Source organism: Lepidochelys olivacea (assembly GCF_965140295.1).
Source record: "Lepidochelys olivacea isolate rLepOli2 genome assembly, chromosome: 13".
Lineage (NCBI taxonomy): Eukaryota > Metazoa > Chordata > Testudines > Cheloniidae > Lepidochelys > Lepidochelys olivacea.
The window spans coordinates 7,269,664-7,289,354 of record NC_140423.1 but is presented as its reverse complement, the minus strand read 5'-3'; the positions used below and the strand labels follow the sequence as shown (position 1 = coordinate 7,289,354).

The 19,691-nt window shown below is 40.6% G+C and overlaps 2 protein-coding genes across 2 annotated transcripts in view; one reads left to right on the top strand and one right to left on the bottom strand.

The window, feature by feature from the left end:
• Nucleotides 1-6,980, top strand: part of COL9A3 (collagen type IX alpha 3 chain) — a 72,120-nt gene extending 65,140 nt beyond the window's left edge. The window contains exons 29-32 of the mRNA XM_084646037.1: nucleotides 478-532; nucleotides 1,401-1,583; nucleotides 5,159-5,236; nucleotides 5,925-6,980. Coding sequence (XP_084502163.1) covers nucleotides 478-532; nucleotides 1,401-1,583; nucleotides 5,159-5,236; nucleotides 5,925-6,118 — 510 coding nt within the window. The 3' untranslated portion in view covers nucleotides 6,119-6,980. The remainder of the gene's footprint in view (nucleotides 1-477; nucleotides 533-1,400; nucleotides 1,584-5,158; nucleotides 5,237-5,924) is intronic.
• A 165-nt stretch (nucleotides 6,981-7,145) lies between these two features.
• Nucleotides 7,146-19,600, bottom strand: TCFL5 (transcription factor like 5). The gene is made up of 7 exons (XM_084646038.1): nucleotides 19,320-19,600; nucleotides 17,789-18,526; nucleotides 16,550-16,736; nucleotides 15,688-15,850; nucleotides 14,339-14,582; nucleotides 11,295-11,436; nucleotides 7,146-7,991 (listed from the first exon to the last, which is right to left on the bottom strand). Exons 2-7 carry the CDS (start codon nucleotides 18,508-18,510, stop codon nucleotides 7,869-7,871), a joined length of 1,581 nt encoding a protein of 526 aa, XP_084502164.1. The 5' UTR covers nucleotides 18,511-18,526; nucleotides 19,320-19,600; the 3' UTR covers nucleotides 7,146-7,868.
• Between the last annotated feature and the right edge of the window lie 91 nt (nucleotides 19,601-19,691).

Genomic DNA, 19,691 nt, shown 5'->3' with positions numbered 1-19,691 from the left:
GGAGTTACCTGCATTCATTGGGGTTAGATGTGATGTGTGAAGTCATGTTTGTTCTCCATAACTGTGATAGCACTAAGAAAGTGAATTGATAGCAGTCAATAACTTTAAAATGCAAACCTGTCTCCTGTTGGGTCATTATAGTATTACGCACATTAGGTTATGGTTTATTATTTTCTCCAAGCTTGAGTTTCACTTTTCAATAAAGGCCAAATAAACAACAAATTAAATATATGACTTGGAACATTAGGACCACAACATTCCCACTAACTTTAAAATCAACTTCATTAATATTACCACCACCCCGGGACCTTAAAGCTGAAGATAATATTTTCTGAAGAAACTACTGTTTCTTCTTAATAAAATCTCTTCTGCTTTATTTTGCAGTCCATTAGAAATAAGTGTCTTTCAGGGATCAATAGTTTGATGACAATCAATAATATGATTTTGTGTAAAGCAGGATTCTTTTGTTAATTGCAGGGCAAAGAGGCCAGTGAACAACATATAAGAGAACTCTGTGGGGGAATGATAAATGGTGAGTATAACTGGGAGATAGCTGAACTTTAATTATTGTCTGCATCAGAGTATAGCTACACTTTATAGTCAGAGAGCACTTGTTTCTATTTAGTTTAACTTTGATTGTAATAATCTGAGCCATTAGAAATTCCATTGCAATAGGACTTGTATTACTAACCAATCATTACAAAGTATAGTTTCCATTCACTGAATGGCTCATTGATATAGTTGCTGTGTTATGATGCCAAAGGTCATGGGATTTCAGTCCTGATAGAGCAATAAAGTATTGCTTCAAATAAATTATTTTATCTTTTGTATGTTTTGCATCTTGAAGATTGTGTTTCATTCATTTTTTGTGGTGGAAACTAAAACCTGCAAACCTGTTTTAATTACTTGAGTATTAATTTCCATTAACCTTTGCTTCAAAATTATTTAAAGTGTTTTCATTTAATTTAGAAATAACATGAAAGCAGAAAAAATTCATCAGTTTGCAAAGTGTTTAGAAGTTCCTGAGCAAAAACCCCCCCACAAGTCCAGAGGTTTACTATAATGAAAAACCATTTTTTGTCATCTTATCAAAATGCATTCACCTGGTTCGGCTCAAGGCACCCTCTGGTTATGGGTTACCAGGACAAATTCTAACTTCAGATGTACATGTAGCTTCCACGGAGGCCAGTCCGTGTTGTGAGCATGTGCATCTGAAATAATTCTGCCTGCACTGTGCAATCAGTTTTTTTATTGGTGGAAATCCAGAGCCTATAATCTTCTCCTTTGATTGGATACACTTGGTGGCAAGTGTCACATACCAGAAAAAGGTTTTCAAACTTCAGACACAGGCAGAGGCTAAAAGAACTTAGTTTTGGTTTTGTTATATTTTTTTTTCTCAGAACAAATTGCACAGTTAGCTGCTAATTTGAGAAGGCCCTTGGCTCCTGGACTGATGGGTCGACCTGGCCCAGCGGGTCCCCCAGGTCCACCTGGGGCAATGGGAAGTGTTGGTCATCCCGGTGCTCGTGGTCCACCTGGATATAGAGGGCCAACAGGAGAACTTGGAGACCCTGGTCCCAGAGGTGAGTGAAATGAAATCAGAGGCAACCTAAAGAACCTGTTCCTGCTCCCTTTGAAATCACAGAATATCAGGGTTGGAAGGGACCCCAGAAGGTCATCTAGTCCAACCCCCTGCTCGAAGCAGGACCAATTCCCAGTTAAATCATCCCAGCCAGGGCTTTGTCAAGCCTGACCTTAAAAACCTCTAAGGAAGGAGATTCTACCACCTCCCTAGGTAACGCATTCCAGTGTTTCACCACCCTCTTAGTGAAAAAGTTTTTCCTAATATCCAACCTAAACCTCCCCCACTGCAACTTGAGACCATTACTTCTCGTTCTGTCATCTGCTACCATTGAGAACAGTCTAGAGCCATCCTCTTTGGAACCCCCTTTCAGGTAGTTGAAAGCAGCTATCAAATCCCCCCTCATTCTTCTCTTCTGCAGGCTAAACAATCCCAGCTCCCTCAGCCTCTCCTCATAAGTCATGTGTTCCAGACCCCTAATCATTTTTGTTGCCCTTCGCTGGACTCTCTCCAATTTATCCACATCCTTCTTGTAGTGTGGGGCCCAAATCACTGAGAAAACTTCTACTAACTTCAGTGGTGCAGGAACAGGACCTTGGGAGGTTACCGTAGAGGAAGGGGTCAGGATTTTCTGTATTACAGTGCACTCCATTGATAACAATCACTGATATATGAATCAACTGCATATAGTGATCAAAACCACTGGGATAAAATCATTCCTATACTAAATACTCCACTTGTAAGAATCTACTGCTTATAAGAATCAAATCATCCAGGATGGATACGCACTGCAGCATGTGCAGCTGCTGAAGCTCCAGCCATTAATTGGATGGCCATTCTGCTCTCTCCCAGTTATACGCACCATTAACAAAGTAAATCCTCACCACTGTGATATATTGGGGTCTAATGAGGAATGAGGCTTGTCTTGGGGATTTATGACCACTGTCCCCCTGAACTCCTCCCAGTATTTTCCCCCTCCTGTTCCTGTGCCATCGTCCATGCCATTGCATTTGTCTGCAATAGCTTCCTCAGTAACACAGTAGAACTTCAGAGTTACGAACTGACAGGTCAACCACCCCTGATTTGGAACCGGAAGTAAGCAGTCAGGCAGCAGCAGAGACCTTTTTAAAAAAAAAAAAAAAAAAAAGGCAAATCCAGTACAGTGCTGTGTTAAACGTAAACTTTCCTTGTGCCTCTAGTGAGAGAATCATCCAGCCATGATGGCCAGTGCAAGGCTGCAGAGTGGTTCACTACAGCACTGAGGTCTGCCCGTGTTTCTCAAATCCATAAAAACCCAGTCACCTAGGGTTTGAGGGGAAATCCTGAATTTTACCCATAAATAGCAAACTTTTAGGACAAAAGACCTTTAGCACCAGCCTAACTTCTACTGCAAAGTGACATATACCTTTAAGACTAAGTATAACTGTGTGTTTCTTAGAAGCAAGTGTGTTTGTTGTTTTCCTTAAACAATTAATTAAGATGGCAAGTTTAGACAAAGTCGGGGGGGGGGGCGGACAAAGGCAGAGTGTGCTGCATCTCAAGGCTACTTAGACCTGAGCCTACAGACCTTATTCACATGAGAAAATACTGCAAGATTGGGCCTTTGTTAGCTATTTACACCTTACAATTAATGTGCAAACATTGCAAATTGGTAACAGTTGCTGAAAGCAAATCCAGCATTTGAAGATGTTCAAACTCCTATATGTAATGTATAGATCCTCTGTGATACATGAGATAAAAAACTAGGAGGCAGCACACTAAAGAACTTGGTTGTGCAGAAATTTAACTTTTGCTTTTGGGAAGTCACTAGGGTTTGGGAAGTCATTTAGGGTTGCCAGCTTTTCAATCTCACAAAACCAAACGCTCTTGTTCCACCCATTCTCAGAGGCCCCGCCCCCACTCACTCCATTCCCCCTCCTTCCATTGCTCGCTCTCCTCTACCCTCATTCACTTTCACCAGACTGGGGCAGGGGGTTGGAGTGTGGGCTCTGGGGTGGGACTGGGGATGAGGGTTTTGGGAGCGTGGGAGGGGGCTCAGAGCTGGGGCAGCGGGTTGGGGAGTGCGAGTGGGTGCAGGTTCTGGGGTGGGGCCGGGGATGAGGGGTTTGGGGTACAGCGGGGCTCAGGGCTGGAGTTGGGATGTGGGCTTTGGGAGGGAGTTTGGGTGCTGGAGGGGCCTTAGGGCTGGAGCAGGGGGTTGTGGTACAGGAGAGGGTGAAGAGTGCAGGCTCTGGGAGGGAGTTAGTATGCAAGAGGGGGTTCTGACCTGGGGCAGGGGTTGGGGTGCAGGAGGGGATTTGCAGTGCGGGCTTACCTCAGGTGGCTCCCGGAAGTGGCTGGCATGTCCAGCTTCTTGGAGGAGGGGCCGGGGGCTTTGCGTGCTGCCTGCAAGCACTGCCTTCAGGCGCCGCCCCCACAGCTCCCATTGACCATGGTTCCCGGCCAATGGGAGCTGCGGAGCCAGTGTGCTGAGCAGGGGCAGCACACAGAGCCCCTGTGGCTGCCCCTGCACCTAACAGCCAGACAAGCCAGCCCCTTCCAGGAGCCGGGCCGAGCCAGGACAGGCAGGGAGCCTGCCAGGAGCCTGCTGCACCGTCGACCGGACTTTTAGCAGCCTGGTCAGAGGTGCCAACCAGGATCCCTTTTCGACTGGACACCTGACAACCCTAGTCTCATTATGATGTAATTTTGGAATGTACACAGATATGACCATTATAATTTAAAAGGTTTCATATACAAGCAGCTATACCAGCAATCCCCAAACTTTTTACCTCATGCCCCCGTAACCCGTCTGCCCACCCCCCCCCCCGAGCCAGGGCCGAGAGGGGGAGACGTGGACAGGGTAAGGGGGTCAAGGCTGGGGCCACAGCTGGGGTCCTGGGGGCAGGGCTGGCAGCCAGGTCACTGGGCATGGAGCCCAAGGCATGGTGCAGTGCCCCTGGCGTGGGGCAGGGAGCAGAGCTGGGTGGCACTCCCTCCCCATCAGGGCTAGCAGCAACGCCCCCCTAAATGTTCCTCCACGCCCCACAGTTTCAGCTATACTAATTAGGGTAGTTGATTATTGCTGCCAAATTTATGGATTCTGGACCAGATTTTCAAAGGTGCAGGTAAGTGCCTAATGGGATTTTCAGATGTGTCTAGGCCCTAACTCCCATTGATTTAAATTAAAGTTAGACATCTTTGGTGCTTTTGGAAATCCCATTTAGGTGCCTAAACATCTTTGAAAATCCGGCCCTTTATCCTTACTATAAAACGATGGACAATAGTAAAGAGATCTGATTGGCTAATAAAAGTTCCAATAGTGAGAGTATGTGATATTCATATGCAGTCAATTATAATAAAAATGTAACTTTTAAATAAAAAAATAAAAGTAGTAAATTCCAAGAAATGCAGAAACTGCAAAATGTGCACACCTGGGGCTCAAATCTGGCAACTGAATCCATGCAGGCAGCTTCTTGGCACTAAGTTTTGCATTACCCTTTATGCTGACAGGATTTTCCCCTCCACATATAAGGGCTAACTTGGCTGTTCTCTGTAAATTATTATTTACATTTAAATGTCTGTACATCATTACAGGTGATACAGGTGAAAAGGGAGACAAAGGAGCCACTGGCATAGGTATTGATGGGCCTGATGGAGATCAAGGACTTCAAGGTAAGCTGATGCAGTATTTAGTATGATAGGAAAGTAACCAAATGACAGCAATATGGACTATACCTGTTTGTTCAGGAATATACTTTTACTTTTATGATAAATCTCCTCCTAGATGGACCTTTTCATAGTATAATTGGGACGATGTATTTTACGGGGACATTTTTACTGCATCTACAAATTCAGTAGAGGGACACAAGGCTAGAATAAAGGCTGTTAGAGGGCCTGCATTGCATGTGGTTTGTGCTATGACTGAATTCCTTTCTCCCTACAGTTACCATGCTGATCTGGGTTATGTGGTAGTAGAGAGATGACTCTCACTGAGAAGCCAGTTTTGAAATGGGCAACCACAGCAAAGTATGGTAGTCCCAAAAACAAGCAGACATATATGTAGGAACAACTATGAATTGGCAAACTTCTGCTGTCAGCTATAACAGTGTAAATCCAAAGTAACTCCACTAAATCCAGTTCAGTTATTTCAGGGTTAGACCATTGTAACAGAGCAGATTTTAGCCTGTGGCTCAAACCATTAGCATATTTACTACAGATCTCTTATACTCCAGAGAGCCATAATACAGCACTATATATAACCCTCTTACAGCTTACAAATACCTACCTAATATTTTAAATTTTACATGCAAATAAAAGCCAGTATTTCACCCTAAACCGTTTTTCTTTTCTCTTCTTTAAGGTCCACCAGGTGTAACTGGAATTAGTAAAGATGGTCGAGATGGTGCTCATGGTGAACCTGGTCTGCCAGGTGATCCTGGTGTACCTGGTGCAATGGGGGCTCAGGGAACTCCAGGAATCTGTGATACGTCAGCCTGCATGGGTGCTGTTGGAGGAGGATCCAAAAAATCATCAGCACTGAAACTGCAGAAGTGACTGAATATTTAAGTAAACAGTGAATTGTATGAAAAGAGTCAGGATCCTCCTAGTGATAAATGGACAAATATTCCTTTTATTAAAATGAATAAAATGGAGACTTTGACACAGTAATTCAGTTCCATGACACAGGAAAGCATCTGATGAAAACCTTTACTAAAAAGATGCTTAAAATTGTTTCCCCACCCCTTATTTTCCAGAATTTTTACTGCAAATCAGTCTCACTTTCCCTTCCTCCCCACTTTGTTGAAGAGACCTACAGGAGGAAGCGCTGCTCCTTTTACTGTCATCTCCCTAACTGTACAAAAGCTTGTGGCTATTTTGCATAAAGGCTTGACTCTATGCTCACTGAATTCAGTAGTGATTCAGGCACTAATTGAACATCATTGACCATGTATATTTGTTGTCCACCATGAATTATCAGACTGTACCTCAAACATTTGCCATGGCTAGTAAATGTTAAACCCTTTGCATTCTTGCAATCTAACTCTGCAAAGGGTGTAATGTATATATTATAATTTACAGGGGAGAGTTTTTGTATATTTCCATGTTATAACAAAGAATATTCAATAACAGCATCTTCACGCCATCTACTTCAGCTATTTGCACAGAATTTGTGAAAAAAATCCCAAGTCAGAAAGGATGCTCTTCTCAACACCAGCCAAAATTACTGTATGAACTATTGTAAAAATAAAATGAGATTTTTTTAACCTTTTTTTGTGATGTTGTAACTGTCATTATACACATCAAAGCTTGTTCTGCTAAACTCCATCTTCCCCCAATTGTTTTATTAGAATTATTTCGAAATAAACTGCTGCAAAATTGTGAATATCCGTGATTTAAAACAGTATTTATTTTGGGGTGACTTTTTTGTACTATGAAACCTGTCAGCATCATCTGTTTTAAGAAATTAATAAAGCCACTTTTTCAGTTCATAAAATATACTATTTCTGTCCTGAACACTGCATCTTATTAACAAGTAGAACCATTACTACTCTTTTAATATGAAAATATTTTGTGCACGTAAATAATTCACTGTTTACAATATACCACTTTTGGACTAAAGCAACAATACAGGAAAACTGTTGGACAGTTTGTGCAAAAGTATTTAAAATACTACTGTATTTTAAAAGCAATGCCAACAGCACTGTATGATTCTTTAGTCCTATGGGGATGTACGGTTCAATATGAACTTCAAATCTGAATTCCAATGCATATAATATTGTTTGTAAGATGTGTGCTTATTATACAAGCACTAACCAATTTAATTTTCTCACTGTTCCAATTGCGAAATGGGCACTATAATGGCATATTTATTTATTTATTTTACATTTAATAGGAATGTACATTCATGACTGACTAAATACAATAGGACAGGTTGACTGTCTATAACAATTTCTAACTATGTTATATCAAGTTAAAATGGATTTTGGTAGCTATTGGGGGGGCGGGGAGATTTAGTGGCTGTCATGACATTTTCTTGTTGCCTCTGGTCCCAAAGCTCTCTAAGAGGACACTGATCAATTAATATTGTTGGTAATTCATTTATCTTTCCATTTTGAATAAAGAATGTTTTCTTTACGGTTCTATTTATGTATTTTTACAAATTATATTTTGCAAGTCACTCTCGGATCCTTCAATTTCAAAGTAGTCACAGGAGATGAAGTCCAGTATGTGGATATAAAATAATTGCTATGGAGCATCATTAGGTATCAATACTTTCCATAAAACGCTGGGTATTTAGTTCAAATTACTTGATCTCCATTGGTGTGCTATTCTGTATGTTTTCCTGCATTGGACATGTTACTAATGGGTCAGCTCTTGTTAGTTTTAGTCTCCTGCCTGTTTTACCACAGAACACAGTCTCAAATTCCTAAAATCAAAAATACAAAGTAATTATTATCATGCTTAATGCAATACATATTTAAGTAAAATATTATTAAACTACTAAGGGGTGGGCAAATCCTGCACCTAGTAAACTTTAGAGGGAATGATGGTCCAGTGATTAGGATGCTAGCCTGGGCGATGAGAGACCTGGTTTCGAAGTCCTGCTCTGCCTCAGACTGCCTGACTGACCCTGGGCAAATCACTTAGGCCCAACTCCTCAAAGGTACCTAAGCAGAGTTAAGTGCCTAAATTCTTTAAGGATCTGGGCCTTAACCCCTCTGTGCCTCAGTTCCCCATCTGTAAAATTGGGATAATAGTGTTTCATTACCTAACAGGCATGCTGGGAGGCTAAATACATTAACAATTGTGAAGTGTTTAGAAAACAATTTAACTGGGCAGGAAAAAAAAAATTGCCTGTTACTACTGACTAAATACTGTGAGCGCTTTCCAGCTAATGTGACCCTTTATAACTCCCACAACAGTTCTGATCGTGAATGTTTGCACTTGTGCCTCCAGCACAACTGCATCCCCAAAACCCATCTTCATAGTAGAACATAAGGAACCCCTGCAATGTGGCATTAAATGAACATGGATCTCTAAGTTGGCTCCCAGCATAGTGCTCCCTTCTGCTTGGAATCTTATTGATTTTGCTGCAATCAGAACCTGTCACAACTACTAGGGAAAGACAGAATTTGTTCCTCCATTTATATGAATTTTTGTGTGTCAAATCAGTTAACATTTTAGGAGAAAATTCTACTTTCAACTTGTCACATTCATCCCATTAGTCAATGGTACTGTTTGTATGTATCTGAAGGCAGAACTTTTATTTTTGACTACATTTCTGCAATTTAAGACTTAATTTTATGACCAGTTGGGCAGCTTTTTCAGCGGACAAAACTTTGGAGACACAAATGCTCCAACCCCAAAGACTTCTGCATACCAATGCTAGTTTTCATAGTGCTTGCCCTAAGATGTCATTTTGAAAAGAGACTAAGGAACAAATCAGTTCTTGAAGTGCTTTACGCTGCCACCACCTCCAGGGAAGGACCATATACTAAAAAAGACACCACTGAAGGCTACTGCTACATGGCCATTGTGCATGGGTGTCAAAATCACCTCAGTTGGAAGTCATCATTGGATAAAATAATATGCATACAGAGAGATTATGGACTGTCAAATTATTAAAAAAATGAATCTTGAAAATGAATCACACTATTCATAATAGAATACCATTTTTAAATATTTTTGGATGTTTTCTACATTTTCAAATATATTGATTTCAATTACAACACAATACAAAGTGTACAGTGCTCACTTTATATTTATTTTTGATTACTGGTATTTGCCCTGTAAAAAAAAACAAAATAAATAGTATTTTTTCAATTCACCTAATACAAGTAATGTAGTGCAATCTCTTTATTATGAAAGTTGAACTTAAAAATGTAGAATTATGTTAAAAAAAACAAACCCTGTATTCAAAAATTAAACAATGTACAATTTTATACCCTGCCCAAGTCCACTCAGTCCTGCTTCTTGTTCAGCCAATTGCTCAGACAAACAAGTTTGTTTACATTTGCAGGAGATAATGCGGCCTGCTTCTGGTTTACAATGTTACCTGAAAGTGAGAACAGGTGTTCTCATGGCACGGTTGTAGCCAGTGTCACAAGATATTTATGTGCCAGATGTGCTAAAGATTGATATGTCCCTTCATGCTTCAATCACCATTCCAGGGGACATGCGTCCATGCTGATGATGGTTTCTGCTCGATAACAATCCAAAGCAGTGCAGACTGACGTATGTTCATTTTCATTATCTGAGTCAGATGCCACCAGCAGAAGGTTGATTTTCTTTTTTGGTGGTTCGGGTTCTGTAGTTTCTGCATTGGAGTATTGCTCTTTTCAGACTTCTGAAATCATGCTCCACACCTTGTCCCTCTCAGATTTTGGAAGGCACTTCAGATTCTTAAATCTTGGATAGAGTGCTGTAGCTATCTTTAGAAATCTCACATTGGTACCTTCTTTGCATTTTGTCAAATCTGCAGCGAAAGTGTTCTTAAAATGAACAACATGTGCCAGGATCATCATCCAAGACTGCTATAACATGAAATATATTGGAGAAGGCAGGTAAAACAGAGCATGGGACATACAATACTCCCCCAAGAAGTTCAATCACAAATTTAATTAACACTTTTTTTTTTAAACAGGTGTCATCAGCATGGAAGCATGTCCTCTGGAAAGGCGTCCAAAGCATGATGGGGCATACAAATGTTTAGCTTATCTGGCATGTAAATACCTTCCTATGCTGGCTACAAAGTTTCCATGCAAATACCTGTTCTCACTTTCAGGTGACATTGCAAACAAGAAGCAGGCAGCATTATCTCCTGTAAATGTAAACAAACTTGTTTGAGCAACTGGCTGAACAAGAAGTAGGACTGAGTGGACTTGTAGGCTCTGAAGTTTTACATTGTTTTGTGCTTGAGTGCAGTTATGTAACAAAAAAAATCTACATTTGTAAGTTGCACTTTCAGGATAAAGAGATTGCACTTCAGTACTTGTATGAGGTGAGCTGAAAAATACTATTTCTTTAGTTTATCATTTTTACAGTGCAAATATTTGTCATAAAAAATACTATACACTTTGATTTCAACCACAACAAAGAATACTATATATATATAAAATCCAAAATATTTAGTAAATTTCAATGGGTATTCTATTGTTTAACAATACAATTAAAACTGCAATTAATTGCGATTAATTTTTTGAGATTAATTATTTAACTGTGATTAATCAACAGCCCTAATATACATATATATTATATGTTACTGAACTCTCTAATAAAATAAAGCACAAGACAAATAAATTCACTTATAAAACCAAGGAGACTGGAATAGGAAGCAGAAGATGGAATGGGAAAAACAGCTCCGTGTGTATGAATGAGCAGGATAGGTATGGATAAAAAGTGGAATGTTTAGAGAAGGCTTCAAACCAACAGCCTGTTCTGGTTCCCCAAATTCCTGAGTGTGGCTCTAATTGATCAAATTAAACTTTACTTAGCTTGTGAGATCTGATACAACACAGACTATGAGCTCAACTGAAACCATTCTAATCAAAAATGTGGCTGAAGGATACAAAGCCAATGAACTGGATGTTCTTTTAACAGACAAAGTAAATGTTCAACACAGGTGCCTCGTGTCTGTCATGATGCAATACAGATTTAGTTCAAATGTTTAACCATTTTAAGATCATTATTAGAAAAATTATTAAAGGTGGATTGTATGAGATTTATTAACCTTTTTCAGGGAATCCCCGTGCCTTTCCTGAATATATTTCAAGAATGCTGTTGTCCACTGTAATGTTGTTGCCTTATCAGTATCAGCAGTGCAGAATGGAACCAGAAGATTCAATTCATCACAACAAATCCGGATTCTGCGCCTATAGTCAATGCAAAATAACAATTTTTAGCAGCCAATTAACCCAGATAGCTGACCTAGATATATGGTTTTATAGCTGTTTAGATGTTGATATTTGTTTTGCATTTTGAGGGGACCAACACTGGATAGGTATGAATAGGAATAAACGCAAATATTTGGAAGATGCACCAAAGCTAGCCCAGGTCAGTGTAAATTACATTGCTGTGTGCCAGCTAATTTGCCTCCATTCAAAAGAGTTGCAGTCACCCTCAGACAATATTGCCAGTGCAACCTTCCTCCGAGTTTTTACTGAGGCCAGGAAGAGGACACCAGCTTTAGTTTTTAGCCAGGGCTTGACTACTAGTAAAGGCGTCAAGTTCTGAGGATCTGTGCTGAATCACTGCACAATGGAGAGAATCCATTGCAGCCTAATACATGGGCGCTAAACCTTAGACAGAAATTTTAATAGTTCTATTTAGTTGGTTGTATTTTTGCTTTTGTGGTCATTCTTTAACATTTACAGTGCAATAGTGTCTAAAGACCACATCAGGTTGAGCCCTATTGTGCTTGGCACTGTACGAATATATAATAATAAATGCCAATTCCTGCCCAAAGACCTTTCAGTTTATGGCTGCTCTACAGTATTAGCAATCACTCATTTCAATATTATTCATTTCTACTAGCGTAACTCTTTCTTAAAACTGCCTTTAAGACACAAAAAGCTTGTATCAAATTAGGATCTATACTCAGTCATATCCTGTGCAAAGACCTGTGAATGTAGGAGCGAAAAGCAAATGACATTTTTTTCCATGGTGTTCAATTGTGCCCTGTTAGCACTGTGAGTTGGCACAGAACCTTGGAAGTGGTGGGAAGGTGACTTAAAGCCACCTCTTTGCTTGCCTGATCCTGAAGATGGCTGAGAGCTGAAATGGCCCCCACTGTAATTTGGAGCAGCCTACAGGCTAAATTAGATCAGAGCGGTTCTCAATCAACCACTCTGCTAGCTGAGGTTCACCAGAGCACATTATGTTCTGAACCTGCCACTTCATGTCCAATGAGGTGGGAGAGTAGGTGAAGTCAAGTCAACTATGTCAGCTTTATTTATAGTATAGTATATTTATTTATAGTTGTACTAGTCTTAGAATAATTCCAACTATATTTCAATCACAATTAGAAAACATTGTATTTTCATTAATCAGCTGCAAAAGAGAAAGAGCCAGTTACAGTTACTTTGAAATCATTGTCATATGTCGGTCATGATTATTCATCTTTTGTTACCTATGTACCTAAAGTTTGCATACTTCCTCTGTTATTATAAAATAACCATGTTTTGAAAGAATCTGTTAAAGCATTTTGGTGTATCTTAGAGAGTCAATAATAATTTTAAAAAATCCTAAACACCTAAACCAGAATTGTATTTGCCTTCAGCAGACTCCCACTTCCTTTTCTACGTGAGAAGCAGGGTGGATAAAAAATCATTGATTTAAAAAAAAAATTAATATTTTTTTAATTTAAATCAGTTTTTGATAAAATGCTTTTTGAGGGGAAAAAACCTATCTAAAGATAGTTTTAATTAAGATACATTACAGCTCAAAGATATCTCATCATGGAATAGGGATTATACATTCTAATTCTATAGTATGAGACAATATATTCATGTAATGTTTACGAAAAGTTTTGTAAATGAGTTCCAATAGTTCATAGATTAGGGACCCAATTTTATGGAGTTTCAGGGGATTCTGTATAGATTATTTAGGTTAATCTTTCTATCTACCCAATGGGACTCCGTGCTAAATCTAGAAAAATACCATCAGAGATGCTTACTTTCGCAGTTCTCAAACTGTGGATTTGTGACTCCTGCAAAAATGTTTTTAAATAAAATAAAATAAAATAAATATAGAGGCAGAGGTGAAAGTAAGCCGGTACAGTCCGGTACAGTATACCAGCAAGAGCCGGTACACTGCTGACCGTACCAGCTTCCCCAGGCCAGCGATTTAAAGATCCCTTTAAATCACCTCCAGAGCCCTGTGCTGCCGCCACTACACCAAGGCTCGAGCAGTGGGGCTCTGGAGGCAATTTAAAGGGCTTGGGGCTCCGCTGCGGTAGCAGCGGCCAGAGCCCTGGGCCCTTTAAATTGCCATCGGAGCCCTGGGGCTCCCGGCTGCCTCTGCAGCTGGTAGCTCTGGCGGCGATTTAAAGGGCCCAGGGATTTAAAGGCCCCGCCTCTTCTGGTTGAGGCCCTGCCCCACTGCTCAGGATTCCAGCGTACCGGTAAGTCCTTTAAAGTTATTTTCACCCCTGTATAGAGGTGAGAAATAACAGACCTCAACCCTATGGTCCCTCTGCTAATTTGTGTACACAGATTTAATCCCTTACCTCTCTCTAAAAGTGCAAAGTTTCAAAAAGTTTAATGAATAGAAGATTATTGGAGGCGGAATAGATCTGGACAAGGAGAAGAAGTCTGGAGATAAATGTGAGAAGGGACGGACAGGCAGTAGAAACAAAACTGAAACTGTTTGAGCAGCATATTCCAGAAGTCTTGAGGTCTTTCTAAGTGTAGCCTTCATTGATTTGAGATCTACCATACTCTTCTCTCACTGGAAGGGAAAACCTATAATGGCAGCAGGCCATAAAAGAGACCCAGTTTGGGTCTCATCTATCTCTGAGCTGTGAAAAATATGTATTAAGATTATAACAACCAACAAGAATGCACTTTTATGTAGAAATCCATGATTAAATCGAGTCTTCCTGACTAGTGATTTAAATCAAATCTATCCTGATGAGAATGCCGCTTTCTGCAGCTGACAAAGTAAGCAAAACATGTCCAATAATCTATTCTAAATTAGATAATTAGTATACTGTAGTTAATTTATGCTTTAAGAATGTTTTTTTGCTGGAACTCTTCACAGAGCAACAGAAATTACCTTCTGTCTCTTTCCATGCGGTTATGCCTCTCCCTGCGCTGAGAGATTCCTCCCTGAGTTCCACTCTGTGCCTGCATACTTGAATTTACCTGTGTTGACTGCCAAGTACCTTGTGCAGATGCAGTATTTTGGCTATCACATATATTTTGAATTTCACTAAGAGGTTTGCGGTCTACATTTGTATCCAACTGGCGTATTCTGCCGCGACTTCTTTTGTTTATTGCTTGTTTACATAAAGCTTCTTCTTTGCAAAACAAGGGAAAAAAGCAGTACTTTATTTTTCATTCTCCCACTCCATCATTATTTAATAAATATTAAGCTTCACTGAAACTTTATGATTTTGTAAGTTTTCATTTTGATGGACTAATCCGTAACTAATATAAAAAAGTTAGACCTCTGTAATTGTAACTCTTCTTATTTTCAAATGAGTTCGTTCTGTCATCTGAAAATTAAGTGGTTAATTCTACTAAAACACTTCGAAAATATAAAGTGCTGTAAATATATTACTTTTTTATTATACATATGAAATTCACATTTTCAAGATAATTACTGCTGCACTACTAAAAGTAAACTAGTATTGACGCCATCAACTTTTTCATCCTACTATTCAAAGGAAAAAATGTCAATCAATAAATGAGCAATATCAATTTAATAAATAAGGATCAGATGCTCCCATAAAGGGGAAAGTCCTGCATACGGATCATAGGTCTCAGTGAATTTCAGCTTGTGGTATTTCCTCCTAATTGTTCCCTGTTGCAGTAGCACAACTATTGCCACTATGTGGGGCATGAGGAAGAGAGAGAACCATCACATGCACCAATTTTCCAGGATGCCCTGCAGATCTGTCCAGCTGGGGAGGGCAAGGGCAGCCACACAGAGGCCCGTGCCTGACAAACTGCTACTGACAGACTGACTATAGCAACTCATTTTTATAGGAGCCCTGCTGCCATGGCCTGCCCTGTGCTCACTGCTCTGAAATCCCCCTGATGCCCCTCAGGTGGAGACTTACTACAAGGAGGGAACCTGAAGAAATAATGATAATTTAGGTTTCAAAATTCCCATGGATGCGCTGGGGTGCTGATTATTTTGGCTCCCTCATAAAGTGGATTGCCACACCAGCACTTAGGGGCAAACACTATCGTCAGAAACCAGCGTGGATGTTGATCATTTCTCAAAGTCTGTCAGATACCTACTGATTCTGTAGATTATTTGTAGAGTTCAAATTGCATATATGGAACCAGTAAAAGCACATTCATCCTTGCAAACAAACTGACTAAGTAAGTCAGAAGAAATATAATTTGAGGTTGAGTGGCACAGAAAACAAAGTGAGCAGAAGCTAAATCATTTACCTCCTACTTTAATCCAAACTTGTTCAGGTAAAGCTTTATTCCTAGTGCCTACTGTTTGTTTAGTGGATTCAATTTCCTGATGATAACAGAAAGAGAATGCTCTAGGTAATCCAAGGTCTTGATGTTTGGCAGCTTCCAGAATAGTACATGATGTGCCAGAGTTCTGAAAAGGAAATTAGGGAGTGTTAAGTGAAAAGAAGAAGATAATACTTTTGATATGTATTTTAACATTAGTCCCATCCTATAATGAGTTGTACTGCTAAATCAAATGCCAATTGTGATTTTTTTTCTGTACCACAGTCATGTGATTTCAACATCCAGACCATTTGTGTAGTTTTATTGTTGTACCTCTGGCAGTTTCTGCGTGCCAGTTTTGGTTATTATTCTTGGCTTATAGTAACTGTGAGAAAATGAAATTTCATGAGTTTTTGTCAAAAGAAAATGGAAAGAAGGAACCAAGAGAAAACACCTACTTGCAGCTAGCTATGTCTTTGTGAATGAAACTGATGTAGCGGTGAATTGAGTGACTTAAACAAAAGTACCTTTCTGGAAAGAAATCTAATAGACTGTTGGTCCTGGCCGTTGGGTACATATTCATGTAAGAGATATAAGGACTTAATCAAAATGACTGAGAACTATATTTCATCTTTAAGAATATTGAAAAGACACATAAATGATAAATCCCTCTGAACGTGCCTACGTAAGTTGCTTTTAAACAAAACCCTATAAAATAACTTCGAATGTGATCAATTAAAATTAAATTGTATTTCAGTTAAATCTTGCAGCATTTTTACAAATTTAGACTATTGTTAAAGTTTCAAAGGAGAAGGCTACAACTAATAATAGAAAACAAAAAATCTACCTGTGCTTGTGAAGGGTTAGGACTTCCAGAAGTAGAACAGGCATTCATCGTAAATAATGGATATGTGAACTGTAAAGCAGTAGCTGCAGCAGCAGTCTTATTTTTCACTAATGTAGTACATTTATTCTGCTGCTGGTGAACAGGCATACCCATTAGTTCTGCTGGTTGACGAATTAGTGTTACTAAACTACAAAAAAGATAAAATAAAACAAGACTAGTTACTTGAAAATGACAACTAGAAACCTTTTCAGCTATCTACTCTTCTAGTGACAATCACTAAAAAAAAATCACGTCCATTTACTATAAATACACATTGCCATTAAGGCCCACTATTTACCTCACTAACTTCAATAGCAAAAAGGATCTGTTTAATACATTATTTTATTCTGTACAGTGAAATTACACTGTTGGACTTCATAAAAGTAACTTCCTTCAGCTAAGTTTGTCACTAAAAAAGTATATATAATAAAAACCATAGGCTCAGTAACAAAAATATTCAGATAAATGGCAGCGTGTGTAAGTCTTAGGTTCATATCTTGCTGCAAGCGGATTTGTGTAGACAAGCTCCTGCACCATCATGGAGCTCCTTCCACATTACAACATTAACCAGAGTCCTCTGATTAGTCTGTTAATAGGGTGTGAAATCTGCATTACTTTTTGCAAAGTAAGAAGGATGTAACATCTAAATAAAGCTCTGGTTTATATATTTTGCTTACATTTGATGTTGATGTCCAAAATAAAGTTGAAAATTAATAAATTTACACAACTATATGGTGTATTGTGTTAATAACTGACCAAGTTCAGACCTAGTGTAAGTAAGCACAATTTGAAGTTAATGGTAATTGGGCCCTCACTTCCTCAAGATCTTAATTTTGTGCCAAAGCACACAGCTAGTCATTTTGAGTATTAAAAACATAGCAAAAAGAAAAGGAGTACTTGTGGCACCTTAGAGACTAACCAATTTATTTGAGCATAAGCTTTCGTGAGCTACAGCTGATAGATGCATCTGATGAAGTGAGCTGTAGCTCACGAAAGCTTATGCTCAAATAAATTGGTTAGTCTCTAAGGTGCCACAAGTACTCCTTTTCTTTTTGCGAATACAGACTATCACGGCTGTTACTCTGAAAAAAAAAAACCATAACACTGTTCATAAATTTGAATCCGCCTAAATTAACACTGAACTACATGAAAATATATAATTTAACTGTAAACTTTAAACTAAAGTTAATGACAACACACTTGTTAAGAGTCACTCCAGATTCTTGGGGGTCTTGACATCGGGGATTTTCTGTCTGGATGCTGTTGAATCTGTCTTCCAAACGAACACGAACTGCAGATTTAGATCTAGGCTCAGGAGCTGGTGCTGAATTTTCAACAAGTACAGTTTCTTTATTTGTCCCACCAAAATTTTCACCATGTTTAACTCTTACTAAACTGTGCCCTGTGACTTCTACAGAGTTACTATTAGGTGTTTTATCTACTTCATTAGAAGGGAGATTAGATTCACTAAGTAGCATCATTCTGAGCTCTTGAAAGTCAATGTGACCCAGACATTGGTTTGAACCCATTAAATTGCTGTCAGAAGACAGACCTGACTGACAGATAACTGGGTAAACTGACTGGTTCCCAGAGTACGATGAATAGCCAGTTTGATTGGTGTTCACTGAGGACTGCTGCTGAGGTTGATCTGCAGGATTACTAGCTGAGAAGAAAGCAGAATTGAGCCTAGCTTCCATTTCGCTTTCGTTTGCTTGTGCCTCCATGTGTGAATAGAGTATGTGCTGAAGCTGGGTGTACTCTATTTCCGTCATTTCCACCAGGTTGAGGTCTGTGGTGGTGAAGCTAAGGTTTTGCTCACCAAAGGAGCTGTCAGTTGGGCCTTCAGGTCCAGCAGGAGCAGGGTCCGGAACACCAGCAACTGTCTGCGGGCTGGAGGTCTGTTTTGGAGTTGATCCTGACATGACTTCAAACTAGAAACTGAATCAATCACTAATAAATCCTTCAACAACTAAGTGTGCTTCCAGCAAATGCTATCATAACCACTCCCTCAAAAAAAAAAAAAAAAAAAAAAAAGTAAACGTAGTACTCCCCTGTAACAACAGCTCCAAGAGAGCAATGAACAGCACCCTGTAAAAAAAATGAGACATCCAACCCAAGAGAGAGAGTACAACCCCTACTCCAGTCAGTAATATTTCTTCCAAAGAGAGGGCATCACATCCCCACCTGGTGAGCCCCCCACAGAGGAGTGTCTCGCCCCCACCCCCAGTATGGTCCCCTCCAAAAAGAGAGGGAATAACACACCAAAAACACCACCTCCAAAACAGGGTGTAATGCCCCAACACCGGGCCCCTCAGAATGGCAGCTGGAGCCCCCAATAATGTCCCCAGAGAAGGCACTACCCACCCAATGATGCTGTCAAGTAGAGGGGGGAGGGGCCCGGCCCCGATGATAATGGATCCCACCCCCACAAAAAATGGAGAGGGGGGTCAGCACCTCCAAAAAACAGTAACACCAAGCAGGGGGAGGAATAAATTCAACCCATCCCACTAACACCCCAAAATAGGGTGGGGGAAGGGGTAAACTTGGCCCTAGCGCAGCCTGCCCCCTCCCTAGTGCTCAGTGAGGAGCAACTGTAGCCCCCACCCCTCAAAAGCCTGCCCCACAGGGATCGGCCAGGTGCGAAGTCTGCCTAGCAACAGGCAGGAGATGGGGGGTGGGGAGGGAGTCTGCGAAGTACAGTTCTGCCTAGGCGGAAGGGTGGACGGCCTACCCGTGCGCGTGCGCCGCCGCTTTTTAACCGCCGCGAGCCTTCCTCTTCCCGCCCCTCCCCCCAGCGACCGAGGGCGGCTCGCGCGGACGCCACCCGCTGTGTCCTCGCCTCGCGCCGCAACTGCAGACGCGGCAGGCCGTGATTCCCGCCGAAGGCGGCTGCACGGTCACGTGTCCGCCCCGACATGCGCGCACTAGCGCGGGGGCAAAGAGGGCCGCTGCGCACGCGTCAGCAGGCTGCGGTGTGCCGCCTTCCTTCGCCACCGGCCCAGCCGCTTCGCTTCCGCTGTACCCACAACACCGCACCCCCTCCCCCCCAGTACACACACACACACGTTTCCTCAGGAACGCACCACACACCGTTACCGTTCCC